Genomic DNA, 16,839 nt, shown 5'->3' on the forward strand with positions numbered 1-16,839 from the left:
GTGTCCTATGCAGTCCTTGCATGGGATTTTGTATACTATGTTGGTTTTGCTCATGTTGGGTATCAGGTCCTTTGTCCTGGTGAGTTGTTGTCTGAGAGTGGCTGTTGGTTTGTGTGCTGTTATGAGTCCTAGTGGGTCGCAGTAGTCTGGCTGTCAGTTCAGATTCTATCAACAAACACATCGACCTGGACCCAATATACCGGCCACTGCAGCGGACAGCTGGAACTGACAACCCACTATAAATGCCGGAGGAAACATCACAGAAGCGCTTCACAGGAGGCTCTCAAGCACTGAGGATGTCACCTAGACAGGGGACAAAACGTCTGCAACACAAATTCCCAGCTCGGCGAACAGAACCACAACAACGAGCACCCGAGCTACAAATCTTCTCACAAACTTTGAATGTTCTTTAGTCTGAAGAGGACATAGGACATGCTTTCAGAATTTGTGGATGATAAGAAACTTGGAAACATAGTAGAGAGAATTTTGTAGAACTTCAAAAGAACATTAACAAATTGGTGTTGAAAGATAGGTGGCACTCAAAGTTTAATGCAGAGAAGTGTAACATAATTCATTTTGGTAAGAACAACATAGCGGGACCACAGAAAATAAAGGCACGTTTTGTTGAGACTTACGTCTTGCATTCATCAGGACAATTTATATGAACACCAATGTAAAGAGCAATGATACTTTTTATATGTATGAGCAGAAACTGCTGATTTGTCTATGCCAGTATTACTGCCTCTGCAGAGACGTGAACAAACAGCTTTGCCAACCATCCAAGCCAAACTTTGGGTCCGCTACATGGATGACACCTTTGTCATCACTAAACGAAACAAATTAGAGGAAACCTTCAAGACCATCAATAATACCCTTACTGGCATAAAATTCACTAAAGGGGAAGAAAACAACAACAAACTGCCATTCCTAGATGTCACAGTAGAGCAAACAGCTAATGGGGAACTTCAAACCAGCGTCTACAGGAAAACAACGCATATGGACCAAATATTGAACTACAGAAGCAATCTTCCCAGCACCCACAAACGAAGCTGCATCAGAATATCATTTCATCGAGCCAGCACACACTGCAGCACAGAGGAACTACGCAAAGCAGAGGAAAATCACCTATACCGTGTATTCAAAAAGAACAGGTACCCATTGAACACAGTCCGCTGATTTCTCAGCAACAAACCCAAACAAACAGACAAAACACATCTAGTCACTCTCCCCTACATCAGAGACATCTCGGAAATGACTGCCAGACTACTCAGACCCCTTGGCATCATGGTAGTCCACAAACCCGCCAACACCCTAAAACAGCAGCTAATGAACTTGAAAGACCCTATACAGATGAGCAAAACTAACGTCATTTACAAAATACCGTGCAAGGACTGTAGCAACCACTACCCTGGACAAACAGCAGAAAACTAGCCACCAGGATACATGAACACCAACTAGCCACAAAAAGACACGACCCTCTCTCACTAGTATCCTTACATACAGATGAGGAAGGACACCACTTCGACTGGGGCAACACATCCATCCTAGGACAAACCAAAGACACGCACGAGAATTCCTAGAAGCATGGCATTCTAACCGGAACTCTATCAACAAACACATCGAGTTAGACCCCATCTACCACCCCCTGAGAAAAGGAACAGGAAGTGACTTCACCACAGGAAATGACATCACCAACCCAAAGAAACCCAAACATATAAATAGAAAGCAGGAATTATCAGCAGTGCTTTGCCTGAGGCCCACTGAGATGTTCCCTAGTAGGGTGACGAAACATCTGGAAATAAACCTTCCAGCTCAGCGAGCAAACCTACATCCAAAACCTCAACCTGAGCTACAAGTCTTCTTAAAACTCACTAAGGTGTATTGTGTGTACATGTTGTCTGTCTGCCAGCCTGCTTGGAACAGGGGCCTGTATATTAATATTCAATGGTTCCAAGACAGACATGTCCATTCATACTATTTGTCTGATTGACAATTCTGAAATAGTTATTGGTGTTAATTCTTAGCACAGGCTGTTCTATCACAAAACTGCATCTAATCTTGGATGCTGTGATTATAGTTGCGCAAATACAGGCTTACTAGACAGATTTTTTTACTACCATGTGACTATTTAAAAAAAGTGACTGTAACAGGGCAGCATGAGTTGAAAAACCTTGGTATACAAGTAAACAGGAAAATGTTTCTAATCATAAGAGGAGCAAGAACAAGAGGACACAAACATAACAAAAGTTAGTAAAAGGTGCAACGGTGATGTGAGGAAGCAGCAGCAGGTAGGGCCTGGAATGCAGTGCCTGAAAGTGTGGTTGGGGGGCAGTTTGAAATCAGGTACTCAAGCAAATTAAATGGTTACTTGTAAAGGAACAATATGCAGAGTTAAAGTCAGGGGAGTAATTCACTGGTGAATTGCTGATTTGAAGAGCCAGCACAGTCATAGTGGGCTAATTGGGTTTGTCCTCAGCTGCAACCTTTCTGAGATACTTTGCGTACAATAAGTATCGCCCCCCTTTGTCTTTTGTTCCATGTCATATTCCAGACCTTCCGCTTGTTCTTCATCTCCTTCCCACCTTTCACCGGTATGAAACCCAATCGCATTCCTAACGTCCTTTGATTCTGAAACAGTATTATTCATAATCGAAACACTGGCTCGGTTTCTCTCCCCACATACACTACCAGGCCAAGCGAGCATTGCCAGCACCTTCTGTTTTCATTAAGATTTTGCAACCCCATAGTATTTTGCTCCCAGCACCAGTCTGAACCCACGGCCCTGGAAGCGCTCAAAGCAAAAAAAAAAACAGTGGAAGAGGCGAGTCGGCCCACTGCACTTATCCCTTCCTCTCTTTCAGATGTGCATCTGATTTCTCTCTGAAAAGGAAGCTTTGCCACTTTCTGCATGCTAGTTGGCAACGATTATGTGGATGCCACAGTCAAGACCGAGGCACCTTAGGAACACAGTTCAGTGACAGCTACTCAGCAGCAAGAGTGGGGAACCCCCCATCCCCATTCCCATCCCCATTCCCATTCCCATTCCCATTCCCATTCCCATTCCCATCCCCATCCCCATCCCCATCCCATCCCCAGCTACAATATACTGAAGTGAGTGCTGGAGCATTGAGCCTGGGTCTCCAGTTTAGGATTGTACAAGCGTTCCCCCATATTCCTGGGCAAGTGGCAAACTTCACCAACGGCTCATGCAACCAAGGCAACCCCAGCAGCGAGAGGCTGTGCTGATCAATAACAGGCTGTCCCCCTCCCTCCCTCCCTCCCCTTCACCGACAGCTGCAAGGCTCCAGCTCCAAGAGGCTGCCTCTGCCCCCGGCCCCCGGCGGATAAAACCCCGAGCTCGGGAGAGCCGACCCGTCCCTGCAGCCCCCGAACATTACCGCCACCCCGCCCCGTGTCCACTCACCCGGGTCGCTCTCCAGCTCCAGCCAGCCTTTATTCATGTTCTCACCCCGCTCTCCATAGCTCCCGCAGCCCAGGCCCCACAGCCCCGTCGGAGCAGGCCGCAGTACGTCATCAGGCCGCGCCCGCGCCAGGGGCCGCTGCCGCCCCTCTCCCGCCGCCATGTTTGTGCGGGGCGAACTCATGACAAAAGACATTGCCTGAGCTGAGATGTCACTTTTACTTAAAAAAATATATAAAACCTTAAATTATCTCGGGAATGAGACTTGGATAAAGTTCTGGGATTTACGTATTAATGAATCTAAACTTGCAGCCCATTTTTAAAAGATTAACAGTAATCTAGTTTTATTCAATATATTGCATCAGTTGTGATTTTTTGGCCATAAATTGTGTCCTATGATCATAGTCCACGAGCTACCTGACAAAGGAGCAGTGCTCCGGAAGCTTCCAAATAAACCTGTTGGACTATAACCTGATGTCGTGTGATTTTAACTATGACTGAAGGGATCAGCTTCACCCATTTGGCCCCTCAGGGGAAGAATACCATCAATGTGGGTGGGCCTTCTTGTGTGCAGTGGTAGTGTCCTCGCCTTTGTCCCACCTGCTCTAGAGCCGTATTAATAACATCTCTTACTAGTTGAGGTGAAAGCACAGTCAGCTTAGGATAGCCGCATCAATGATGCCGTCACTCATACAAATCACAGCTTCCCTACAGTATGGAAGCAGTCCATTTGGTCCATCAAGTCCACACTGACTCTCCAAAGAACAGGCCACCCAAACCCACATTATCCCTGTCATACCCATGGCTCATCCAGCTAGCCAGTGCATCCCCGGGCACTTTGGGCAATTTAACATGGCCAGTCCACCGAATCTGCACAAATGAGTTTGTGAGCTTATTACTCTATTCCGTCCCAACCCACTGAAACAAGATTAATATACTATTATTCCCTGGAAATATATAATAATATCTGAAAATTATGGAAAACATTTCTGACATCTGCAGTGTGCTTTTGTTTTTAGAAAGAAATTAGTGTTGGGAAACTCTGCTGCACCCCAGAAGAAAAAAACAGTATAAAACTGTGAAAAGAATGGCTTGTCTTGTATACCTCAAAACTGAGCTGCAATTGAGGGAAAAAAACGCCTGAACTTTCCCCACCTCCCCCCACCCTCACCCTCCTGGCCTGGCTGAACTCATCCTCACCCTAAACAGCTTCTCTTTTAACTCCTCTCATTTTCTTCAAGTCAGATGGGTGGCCATGAGTACCTACATGGACCTAGTTATGCCTGTCTATTTGTGGGGTACGTGGAACATTCCTTGTTCCAGTCCTATTCTGGCCTCCACCCACAACTCGTTCTCCGAAATATTGATGATATCATCACTGCTGCTTCCCTCGCTTGCCCAGAATTGGAAAGGTTTATCAATTTCGCGACCAATTTCCACCCTGCCCTCACTTTCACCTGGTCCATCTCTAAGTCCTCCCTTCCTTTCCTCGATATATCTGTTTCTATTTGTGGGGATAGACTGGCCACTAATATCCACTATAAATCCACCAACTCCCACAGTTATCTGGACCATACATCCTCACACCCTGCTTCCTGTAAATACTCTGCTCCATTCTCCCAGTTCCTCCGCCTCAGTCAGACACATTTTGATGATGCCAACTTCGAAAAGGGAACCTCTAAAATGCCCACCTTGTTATTCAACCATGGATTCCCCAGTGCCGTTGTCAACAAGCCCTCAACCAGATCTGGCTCATCTCCCATACATCCATCCTGATCCCCTCTCTTCCCTCCCGCAACAGTGATAAGGTTCCCCTTGTCCTTACCTACCATCCAGGCGGCACAGTGGCTCAGTGGTTAGCACTGCTGTCTCACCACCTCGACGCAGGTTCAATTCTGCCTTTGGGCAACTGTGAGTGTGGAGTTTGCACATTCTCCCTGTATCTGCTTGGGTTTCCTCCAGGTGTTCTGGTGTCCTCCCACAGTCCAATGATGTGCAGATTAGGTGGATTGGCCATGCTAAATTGCCCATACTGTTCAGGGATGTGTAGGTTATATGCATTAGTCATAGGTAAACATACAGCGATATGGTGGGGGAATGGGTCTGGGTGGGTTACTCTTTGGAGGGTCAGGGTGGACTTGTTGCGCTGAAGGGCCTGTTTCCACACTGTAGGGATTCTATGATTCTATCCCACCAGCATCCACATCCAGAAGATCATTAGCAGTCATTTCTGCCACCATCTGGCACACGTTCCCCTCCTCTCCCTTGTCCGCCTTCCACAGGGACCATTCTCTCTGGAATACCCTGGTCCACTCTTCCTCCACTCCCAACACATCCCCATAGACCCACGGCATCTTCCTCTGCAATTGCTGAGAGTGTAACTTATGCCCACTGAATTCATCCGTCCTCAGAATCTGAATGCCCAAACATACCTTCCAGGTGAAGCAGCGCTTTACCTGCACTTCTCACAATCTAGTCCACGACATTCACTACTCACAATGTGGGAAGTAAAGCACAGACTGAGTGATCGCTTTGCAGAATAGCTACCCTCTGCCTGCCAAAATGATCCTGAGTTTCCAGCTGTCTGCCACATCCACACAGTTCCGTGGCCAATATGTTTGTCTCAGGCTTGCTACAGTGCTCCAGCAAAGCTCATTATAAGCTGGAAAAACAACACCCAATTTTCCACTTGGGGACCCTGCAGCCTTCTGGACTCAGCCTTCACCCTCCTAGCCAGGTCGTTATCTGCTCCTTTGTCTGCCCAACTGTTTTCTCTCTTTGAGCTGTATCCCCACCTATCGTTTATTTCTTATGCCCTCTCCAACCGATCTTCTGCATAAAAACTGACATTTTCCGCGCTGCTATCAGTTCTGAGGAAAGGTCATCGGGGCCCAAAACATTAACTTTGACTTCTCTTCACAGATGCTGCAGACCTGCTGAACTTTTCCAGCAATTTCTGTTTTGTTTACAGCACCCACAGTTCTTTCGGTTTTTATTGGGTATATCAAATATGGTTGTGGAGAGGGAGGTGTGAAGGGGAGAGATGCCTGGCAAAGGGAGGTACAAAACAGCAGGAGTAAGTAGGAGGGTACAGAATGATCACATTATGAAGAAGGGGCAGAGTACATGGCAACAAAAGAGGGATAAACAGCATTGAGTGCAAGTAGGGAAGGAATGTGCTAAGGTGAGAGTGAAATGTATTGTACACAAAAAGAGTGCCAAAATATGATGTCTAAGACATATAAATGCTAGAGGTATGACTGGGACAGTATGGTGACTCAGTGGTTAGCACTGCTGTCTTACAGCACCCGAGACATGGGTTTGATCCTGGCCTCGGGTGATTGTCTGCATGGAGTTTGCACATTCTCCCTGTGTCTATGTGGGTTTCCTCCGGATGCTCCAGTTTCCTTCCATAACCCTAAGATCTGCAGGTTAGGTGGATTGGTCCTGGGAAATGCAGGGCTCAAGAGAGGGGTGGGTCTGGGTGGACTGCTTTTTGGGGACCAGTGTGCTCCCGATGGGCCAAATAGTCTGTTTCCATCCATAGAAATGGAGGAAGAGAATGGTCTGTTAATTTGACAAAACATAGAGGAGCATACATATGAAGCTCAGAGAATTGGGGAATGTTTCCTTGGAAGAATGGGAGGTTGATGAACTAAATCGAGAGAAATCAATTGTGTAAATGATAGCCAGTTGATAATTAAAATGTCACTTACTTTACCTCTATTTTTGGGTTAATTATGAGCTATAAAAACTTTATATTTTATGTATTTTTGTCATTTTATGTAAAATTTTAACTTCCAGGGTAGCATGATCTGAGCTTAAAAACTGTGTCCCTTAAACATTTGAATTTCCTTCTTCAGCACTTCAGTGCCAAATTGCGCTTTTTTAAGTTGACAAACACAACAGCCAATTTGTACATAGTGAAGAACCCACAAATAGAATAATCAGATTATATTTTTGCTGACAGTAGTTGAGTGAGGAAAATTGGTGAATTTGCTCAGGGAAACACTGGGTTAGAAACAAAAACAGTGTAGATGCTGAAATCCAAGGCAGACAAGGAAGAGGCTGGAAGAAGACAGCAAACCAGGCAGCATCAGGAGGGGGAGAAGTCGATGTTTTAGGTGTAATCCTTCTTCAGGACTGGGGGTGGGTGTAAAGGGAGCTACAGAAAAAGTTGGGGGGTTCGGGGGGGGGGGGGTGCTATGTTGAGGCAGGGATAGGTGAACACAGGTAAGATGAAGTTCTCCAATTTCAAATAACCTCCCTTCCCATCCCCCTCCCCGACTCCCTTCCCAGCGACCCCTCTTCCTTCCATGTCTCTGATCAACCCTTCCATCGACCAACCAGATTAATTCCTCCCATCGACCAACCAGGTTATACCCTCTACCTGTATTCACCTCACTGCCCGATTCCCCCCCCACCACGCCCCCTTTATCTGCAGCTTCCCTTACACCCACCCCCAAGTCCTGAAGAAGGGTTACACCCAAACATTAACTTCTCCACCTCCTGATGCTGCCTGGCTTGCTGGGTTCTCCCAGCCTCCTGCTTGTCTGTCAAGGGAAACACTAGGAGCATTACCTGCTTTTAACAAGAATGGCAAGTGCCTAGCCTCTGACCCATCCAATCTCAGTAAACAGGCTCAGCCAAAGCCCTACTGTCTGGTTTCTTATTAGCATTGTTCTGATCCCAGCTGACATTAATACTGGACAAGTCAAATCCCAGAGCATAACTTGGCTTGATAGACCCTAGTTTCGTTTCTTTTCTAAACCGTGGAGGTCAGTTACTGAACACATTCATAAGAGGCTGCCAGTGTACTTGTAAAACAAAGAATAAAAGGTTTATTCAACAGGAAAGCATTGATTATATTACACCAGACAAAAAACTGTAAATGATTCATTGCAGTCATCAGAAATGCTTTCAAATTCACACTATATTTTTCTTATCCCAGCAATTTTCCTACAAATTCTCACACCTCAGGCAAGAGTTACGACTGATTCCAAATTTGGACTCCCCACTCAGACTCAGGTTATGACTCTATGGTACATTTCCAGTTTGCCGAATTTCTGTGCAGTCAGATGATTCCCCCACCTCCTTCATACCTCCCACTGAGGCAGCTACAATAAATTGCAAAATTAAACTCCCTATGATTTTAACTTCAGGGCAATTATATGAATTATTTAAACACAGCATTCAGAAGCATTTCATTCTCTGGCATGCACTACACATAGACTTGACTGACTTTCTGCATTGGTCTGCCTTACTCTGCCTGTAACTGCACCCAGGTCACAGCACAGTGACTTTTCTTTGCACTCTGCCATTTTTTGATGCTCTAAACTGTTCCCCTAAGGTGATCTTCAAAACCTCATTTAAATAATTGGAAACAAACAGACCTCAGGCAACTCACTCACTGCCAATACATAAGAACACTCAAAAATGAAACTCAACCATGGTTCCCTATCTTGACACACAAGATACAAAAATATAAGTTCAACTTAAAAGTTATACATTGTCCTCAACAGCATCAAGACATGTTCAGCCACCCCTTATTTCCTCACTGACCAACCTCAACTGGTTTCTAACACATCAAATTTAAAATGTTCATCTTCAGATTACTATAATGGTCTTGCCCTACGCAATCTTTGAAGTCTTACAATTCTCATGCCCCCTGCCAATCTTTCCAATCCTCTATGGCTTCTTGCCTATCCTCACACTCCCTTCGAAGTTGCTGCAATGCACTGCGTCTCCATCATTTGCAGATAAACCATGTTGCTAACAGTGAAGGAGATAAATTCCAGTTTCAGTGATGCACCCCTGGATACACTCTGACAAGAGGAAGACCATGCTTCTGGCAAGGCTGCAAGGAGCCCTTCAGAGTATTCCTGTGAAGGAAGTGAAAGCACATGGCAGGGATAGTCCATGGCTAGAGTGTGGGGCTACTAACATGGCAACAGTGCTGAAAGTGAATGAATCTGATTATTTCAAACACTGCTTAATGTACCTGGGCTTCATCTCTCACTCAGCAACACAGGCTAGCACTCAGGACTCACTTCTAATGTCCTACTTCACACCTCACTTTGCTTATTTTTGAAATATGCCTGAAATGCACACACATCTACATGCCCCTCCTGCAAACCTACTGCTAATCAGCTACAATGTAATAATAGCAAAGTGTTGGAAATACTCAGCAGCTCTGGCAGCAACAAAAGACAATATTTCAGGTTATAACCTCCAGAAAAGTTTGAAATGTCATAAATTTTAAGGAGATGAAAACGGGGCAAGATTTAAAAAGGGATTGTCTATGATGGGGTGGAAGACAGAAGATGTTCTACTGAGGAAATTTATCTACTCTTCAAAATAATGCAGTGGCATGTTTCACCATCATCTTAAAGATCATACAGTGTCTTGATTTAATATCTTATCTGGAGAACAGCACCAGCAACATAGCAGCGCTCTGTGATTGCATTGCAACGTCAGCCTAGGGTGGGGCTTGAACCGATAACTTTCTCAATCAGAGGCATAAAGAACTACTATTAAGCCCAAGTTACCTCCACAAGTCTTGAGGAAAGAAAAATCAGATTGTGTGCCCACAAATTCCTGCAATGCGCTTGCTGCTTGTCTACTGCCCATGAGAAACATAGTATTGAAGATTCACCCATTTCCCCTGGAGCATCTGAAGCCACTATGTGCCTTTTCCCCAGATGTCCAATGTTCACTCTACAATTGATTCCATTAAAAGTCTTGTGCTGACTCATCACCTTCTGCACCATGGTAGAATCCTTCTTGTTTGACCAGGACCAAACTGTAAACGATTGTCACCATCTATGGGCTCTGACCCTCTCAACCAAAGAGTCCAGAGGGGATGTTCATACACAGATCTGATGATTCATGTTGTCTCTGGTGCTTGTAGTAGTTTCTGCTGATACACCACCTCTGAGCATGTTGAATGTTGCAAGTTTTGATAACAATGATCCTCAAAAAGTGAAGAATGAAATTCAGTATTTGTCTCAAATGTGGATCTACTGCAGCGTCATCCATGAGAGATGCTCTGTAATGCACTGCTTTGCAGATCCTGGGATTATTTGCACTGACTGTCTTGATATTATTTACCCAGTCAGTTCCCCATGAGAAAACCTACTTTGGGATTCTGTGGTCATCCATCAGATCTCCTCCATGTAAAACGTTTTGTAGTCTTCCCACTTCCATCTTGGCTTGCAAACATCTGTACCTGTAGCACATTCTGGAAATGCCCTCATCTGTAGTTATCAGTGAATGACGCAAAGCAGCAATAAGCTGGAGCGTGAAAGCCAATCAGAGTGAAAGGACATGATCAAGTATGGAATAGGAATGATTCAGTGAAAGGAAAGTGAATCTGGCAGGAGACCAAGATTCAGAAAATCTGGCCAACAGACTTGAACCAACAATAGGTAGTGGAAAGAAAGGTTCCGATAGGCTCCTTTGACTTTTCATTATTTTCTTGACCCAGACTCAGTCACCACTGTTTACAGTATATCACACAGCCCAGTCTTTCACAGGCCACCCTCCCACCTTGTACAGCAGGCTCCACTCGTCAAATCACTGCGACCAATCAAAAAGGGATGGAGGCAACAAATGGTTATATATTGTAATTAATCTTTAATTAAAATAGATCAGATGCTTGATTCAATCCCAATAAAAAGTTATCAAATAGCATCCATCAAATGTAGTGTTGCAAAGTACAATTTTTTAAAATGAGAGAATCATATGCCTGAAATTCATGACATCATCTTGGCTGGAAAGGAGCATGGAGAAGAGACGATTTAGGAATATGTATCCAAGTGATGTGGGGATTAAGTTTTAAAGGGTCCAGATTATAAGAGGAAGAGAGGTCAAGGATAGCAAGGAGTTTGGAGAGAAGGTTTCCAAAGGAACTGAGAAGTTGGGAGGGAAGGGAACTGGGAAACTTGAGGGAATGAGATGGAGGAAAGCAAGGGGTCTGGAGGGAAGAAGGCAGAGGAGCAAGGAATTTGGAAAAAATGTGAGGACTTTGGAGGACAGTTGCTCAAGAGGAAGGGGAAACTTGAGGGGAAGGAGCCTGAGGAAAGTGGGGTGTTTGGAACTTAGTTCGCCAAAGGAAGTGAGGAGTTTGGTGGTTCTGGGAAAGGATGAGATAGTGAAGGAGATGAGGCTGGTTAATCAAACACCGAGGGTACCTTTTTCAGACAAGTTTAACACAGTCCTTCTTCACTCAATACTACTATATTTTGTGATTTTGCAGCTGTATTTCTTTAAACATAAAGAAAAGCAACATTTACTCAGGGAGGCCTTGATTTCTCTGAGATCAGGCCAGCCCCAGTTACAGTTTGTAAACACAAGGCACTATTCATTACATTAGCTGTAGGTATGAAATTGACCATCACCTTCACATATACGTTTCAATACCACCCAATTAGAAAATGGCTCATTATTCTGTTATTGCAGCAAACTTTCAGCAATGTTGGTAGTCGGCATAGTCTCATTAGCACCCTTATTTGTGATTAAATTATAATTAGTTTCATTAGTAAGCACTCACATTCATCTGCAGCTGCAGTATCTAAGCTTTGTCCACAAAGGTTAGTGTTCAGAAATAAGGTAATCATCCCTGTTCCCACAGATACTGATAGTGACAGTGACTTTTTATTATGTTGAGATTGTTAGTAGGGGCTCTTACGGTGCAGTGCTAGTGTTCCTATCAATGGACTAGGAGGTCCAGGTGCATGTCCCACCTGCTCCAGAGGTGTGTAATAACATCTCTTAACAGGTGGATTAGAAATTTTCCTTGAGACTGTTGGTTATTAGATGCAAACAGGAAGTCACCTGTCATGCTCAAATCCCCCTGAAAGCAGCTGCTGCAGGGGGTGGCAAGGTCCCAACAGAGGTTACAGCCTGATGGTCTTCTGCAATGACTCCGTTTGTCGTACAACCAGTTTCCATTGTGCCCCGTGGACTCTTGGTTTGTGGTGAATTGGTTTACAGCAGATGGGCTATTAAGATAGGTCTTAGAAGTGAGTGAGGAGGGACAGATAGATAGTGACTGATAGTGACAGATAGACTGCAGAGTAGCAGTCCAACTGGCAAAAAGTTGGACTGCTATTCTGCTACTTACTAATGCCTGCTGAAGAAGAGAGTGCTGTTTCTACTCAAATGCCCCTTTAATTTTCACCATCTCAGCTTGTACAACGAACAGCCAAGTGTGCAAAATGCTGAGGTCACAACCCACCGGGTAGCATAGAATCCCTATATTGTGGAAGCAGACCATCGAGTCCACACACCCTCTGAAGAGAATCCTTGTAAACCTGCATTTCCCATGGCTAACCCACCTAGCATTTCCCTGGACACCATGAGAAAATTAGTATGGCCAATCCACCTGACCTGCACACCTTTGAACTGTGGGAGGAAACAACAGTACCTGGAGGAAACCCACACAGACATGGGGACAATGTGCAAACTCCACACAAACAGTCATCTGAGGATGGAATTGAACCTGGGGCCCTGGCGCTGTGAGGCAGCAGTACTAACCCACTGAGCCACTGTGCCACCCATGGTCAAAGAGGCAGTGGATGTAAAACAAAAACCACTCCCCCACATGGCTCCACAAATTGAAGGCCTGGATGAAGAATCCTACCTACAACATGAGGCCTTCGTACACTCTCAATTCTATGCTTTACTCTCCTTGGAAAGTAAATTTTAAAAATCCAATAAGCTGTCAGCTACACAGGACTCTGCAGCTGAACTGCTGGAGTAACTTGCACCTGGCAGATCTCTGCCATTGCAATAGGAAAGGTGTTGATCTACTCAGTTAAGAGTAGTGTTTGTTGACCGTCTGTTGGCCTTGCTGTCAGGTTGCAGTATGGATTCGTGAACAGAAATGATTGCTGATCAGCTGAATGGAGCAAGGCCCAAATCCAGACAGCAATGAACAATGACCTCCCCACGTTCTTCATTAAATGCAATTTCATCCATCCCTCTGAAAACGCACACAACATTCTATCACAGCAGGATAAGGGGATCAGAACAAGTCAACAGCCAACCTTTGTAAACCAAAGGCAGATACAAAATAATCATAAAAATACAAAAGTCCTAATTAAATCTGGTCATCTTCTTCAAAGCGTTCATTTCACTCAATCTGAAAATGAGACAGTCACTTCACAGTGTAGTATTTAGATGGTACAAAGGGCATCTTGGAGACAGTGGCATCCACAATCTTCTTCCGAACCTCCACCTTTATTGGAGTGCCTGGCTTGCTGTACTCTGTATCCACATATCCCATGGCAATGTTCTGTTTCAGACAAGGAGAGGGGCATCCACTGGTCACCTCCCCTGAGGGTGAATGAAAAGCAAGGCTAAGAGGTTCGTACATATTCCATATTCTTTCTTATTGGTTAATTACTCAGCAAGTAATACTCAGATTCATTTGAGAATTATTCTGTGATTCAGCAGGGATTTTATGTCCAAGGAATACATTGGTCCCCAGTTTCCTTATCTCCAACTCCTGACTGTCCATATCCCACTGCTGAGGAGCAGGTTCCCACAGAGCATTCCATTCCCAAACACTGTGCTGCAGGGTCTATTCCAACCAGGACAGGGGGCTGTGTATGCATGGAGATTTCGCTGTCAACTATTTGTTGCTTGTCATCACAACTGGTCACTATCCACAGACCCTCCGTTCACCAAAAACTGTGCGTTTGGTAACTGAACAGTTTGGGGTGTGAACAAGAAAGGATGGAGGAATCGGATGTCCTGAAAGGAAGGAACGGTGTTTCTCCTCTGTGGTTAAAAAGCATCTCAAGCCTAAAGATAGCCAGTTCATTTCCCCTCATGAGTTGCTGTAAGCTGTGATTTTAATCAATATGTCAGAGACCTTTACAAGTGGGAGCCAGTCACCCTGTGCCTCCTGCAAATAAGTGAAAGCATCTGGAGAAGGAAGATCAAAAAGCAGCATTTTGATTGGCAAATGGTTCATCTCAACAAATCATGTGAATAGGGGCCAGTGAATTGTCTTCTGAGTCTTTCCCATAAGACTCGTGCTTTATTTTGGCTGTCTTTACGTGTGCATGGAGGGGAAATTTATAAGAATTTTCACTACTAGGATTATAGTTCAATGGTTTATAATTGGTTATCTGTAGCTAGAATCTCCTTCCCTCCCAGCGGCTACTGTGTACCGACACCAAATGGAATTTAGTGGTTCAAAAAAGCATTACACCACCAACTCAAGAACAAGCAATAAATGCTGGACTAGCCAGTGACCCTGTATCCCATGTAAGAATAAACAAAATCTACATTTTGACACATTGATTAAGGGAAAAATATTGACCAGGACACTGGGGGGAAAAAGCCTCCATCTGCTGTGATTAATGCCATGAGATCTTGTACTTCCAGCCAAGGATATAAACAAGGCCTCAGTCTAATTTCTTAACCAAAATACAATAGAAATTGGTTGGCATTTGATGGAATAAAAGTTGTGTCTATGAGGACAGGGCAGGGGAGTGGGACTATAACTGGATTGCCCTACGGAGAAACTGGCATGACTTGGATGGACTGAATACCCTCCTGATAACTCTGACTGCAGAAAGTGCAATGTTTCTTCAGTACCACACTGGAACGTCAGTCTAGGCTACGTACTCAAGGTGCAGGAGTGAGGCTTGAATGCACACTTTTCTGGCTCAGGCAAGAGTGCTCTCCAGGTTTGTGTAGTCAGCAACATTTGCTCTTAAGCCAAGGGTCCAGGAACAGATTGGCATGCTGACACTGTTCTGCAGCATTGACTTCTGGTACTAAATGTCACTGCCACATTCTTCACCCTTAGCCCCTGCATTCCTTTCCCTTACAAGTATTTAAATCCAATTTGTTGTAAAAGTTATAAGTGCAGTGTAATTCCTGATCCTCTACAGTTGTTTCTACAGGGTAAACCCCCATGCACTGTCCAGGCTGCGGTTCTGGAACTTACCAATGACATTTCCGTCAAGGTTCAAAATTGGCGTGTGCTGCCTGACTGGGGGCCCAGCCGACATCAGGCCCACTCGTTTCCGTTTAGTTTTCTCTTTGATCTGTCTCAGGATGATCCCAGCTCCAGGGAAGTCTGCAGCAGCTCTCCGCCGCTTTCCTGCAGAGACAGGGAGAGCAAAGGGAAAGACAGACTGTAAACTAGGCCTTGGCTCAGGGAAAGACAGAAAACATCTTTCTTGTCAGAGGAGACAAATGTGCATAGCATATAAAGTCCCTTCCTCCTTGGGTGGTTAAAACACAAACACATTAGCTGTTATAGGAACGAGCAGAACAAGGGCCATGGAGATCGTGTGAGTGAGAAGGGAATTTGGATAATGGCAGGTGTTACTTAGGGTGTTTTTGTTTGGTCATGTAAGTGATTGCAGAATACTAATTCAAGTCCCATTAACACCATACGACATATGAGCAGAAACTTGGCCATTCAGGTCATCGAGTCTGCTCTCCACTCAACTCCATTTTCCCACTTTCTCCCCGTAGCCTGTGATCCCCTTGGTAATCAAGGACATATCTATCTCAGTCTTGAATATACTCAATGACCTGGTCTCCACGCCTTCTGTGGCAATGAATTCCATAGATAAAGAGGTTTCTCCTTATCTCCGTTCAAATAGGTCTTCCCTTTAGTCCAATGCCCTGCCCTTGGCTCCTCGTCTCTCCTGCCAAGGGAGAAAGCTTCCCAATGTCCACTCTCTCTGGGCCATTCTAAACTCCACCGAGTATAGTCGCAGAGTCCTCAAGCATTCCTCATAGATTAAAACTTCGTTAAATTTGAGAACTTATTGAATTTCAAACTCTGGAAAGTAAATTAAATTAAGTGTAAAAATGATGACAGAATACGAGATTATTGTACGTCTCCAACTGGTTTGCTGAAATCCCATGACTCCCATTTGGATAGAGTGACCGTGGATTTGGGTGCTATCCTTACCTAGAAGTCAGAAGGACCATAAAGTTTGAGCCTCAGTCCATATGACCCTGGCTCTGAATACAGGTTCCCTCCCCTGTATCACCGCGGATGTTATGTTCCAAGACCTACCGCGGATCCCGAAACTACTGAAAATAGTGAACTCTGTCATTTAAATGGGAAACTTACCTCCCTGGCAGCCCCCGGAATTATCTCTGGAATGTTCCATGTAACATTTTCGGGCCGCGGTAAACCGTGGATAACTGAAATCAGGGAAACCAAATCCGCGGATACAGGGGTTCCACTCTGCAGGGTTGACACCCGCTGGGAATGCTGGTATTGTAAAGGGTTGGTGGGCCATGCTTTAGCCTTGGTTGAAGGTACACCAAAGATAGTGTTTTATGAGGAAGACAAAGGAAAACTACCTCTACTTCTCTTTTGAGTAAGTGGTTCAAGAATCTCACATGAGACTTGAGTTAAGATCTGCCTGAGAGGC

General features: G+C 44.8%; 2 protein-coding genes across 2 annotated transcripts in view; both read right to left on the reverse strand.

Annotated features, from left to right (window-relative positions):
- bap1 (BRCA1 associated deubiquitinase 1) overlaps positions 1-3,521 on the reverse strand; it is a 73,846-nt gene extending 70,325 nt beyond the window's left edge. The window contains exon 1 of the mRNA XM_072582700.1: positions 3,425-3,521. Coding sequence (XP_072438801.1) covers positions 3,425-3,461 — 37 coding nt within the window. The 5' untranslated portion in view covers positions 3,462-3,521. The remainder of the gene's footprint in view (positions 1-3,424) is intronic.
- A 7,515-nt stretch (positions 3,522-11,036) lies between these two features.
- The window catches only part of amt (aminomethyltransferase), a 42,955-nt gene continuing 37,152 nt past the window's right edge, over positions 11,037-16,839 (reverse strand). Inside the window, exons 8-9 of the mRNA XM_072582701.1 lie at positions 15,387-15,542; positions 11,037-13,759 (exon numbers count right to left, since the gene is read on the reverse strand). Coding sequence (XP_072438802.1) covers positions 13,581-13,759; positions 15,387-15,542 — 335 coding nt within the window. The 3' untranslated portion in view covers positions 11,037-13,580. The remainder of the gene's footprint in view (positions 13,760-15,386; positions 15,543-16,839) is intronic.

The sequence above is a fragment of the Chiloscyllium punctatum genome, chromosome 12, assembly GCF_047496795.1.
Source record: "Chiloscyllium punctatum isolate Juve2018m chromosome 12, sChiPun1.3, whole genome shotgun sequence".
Lineage (NCBI taxonomy): Eukaryota > Metazoa > Chordata > Chondrichthyes > Orectolobiformes > Hemiscylliidae > Chiloscyllium > Chiloscyllium punctatum.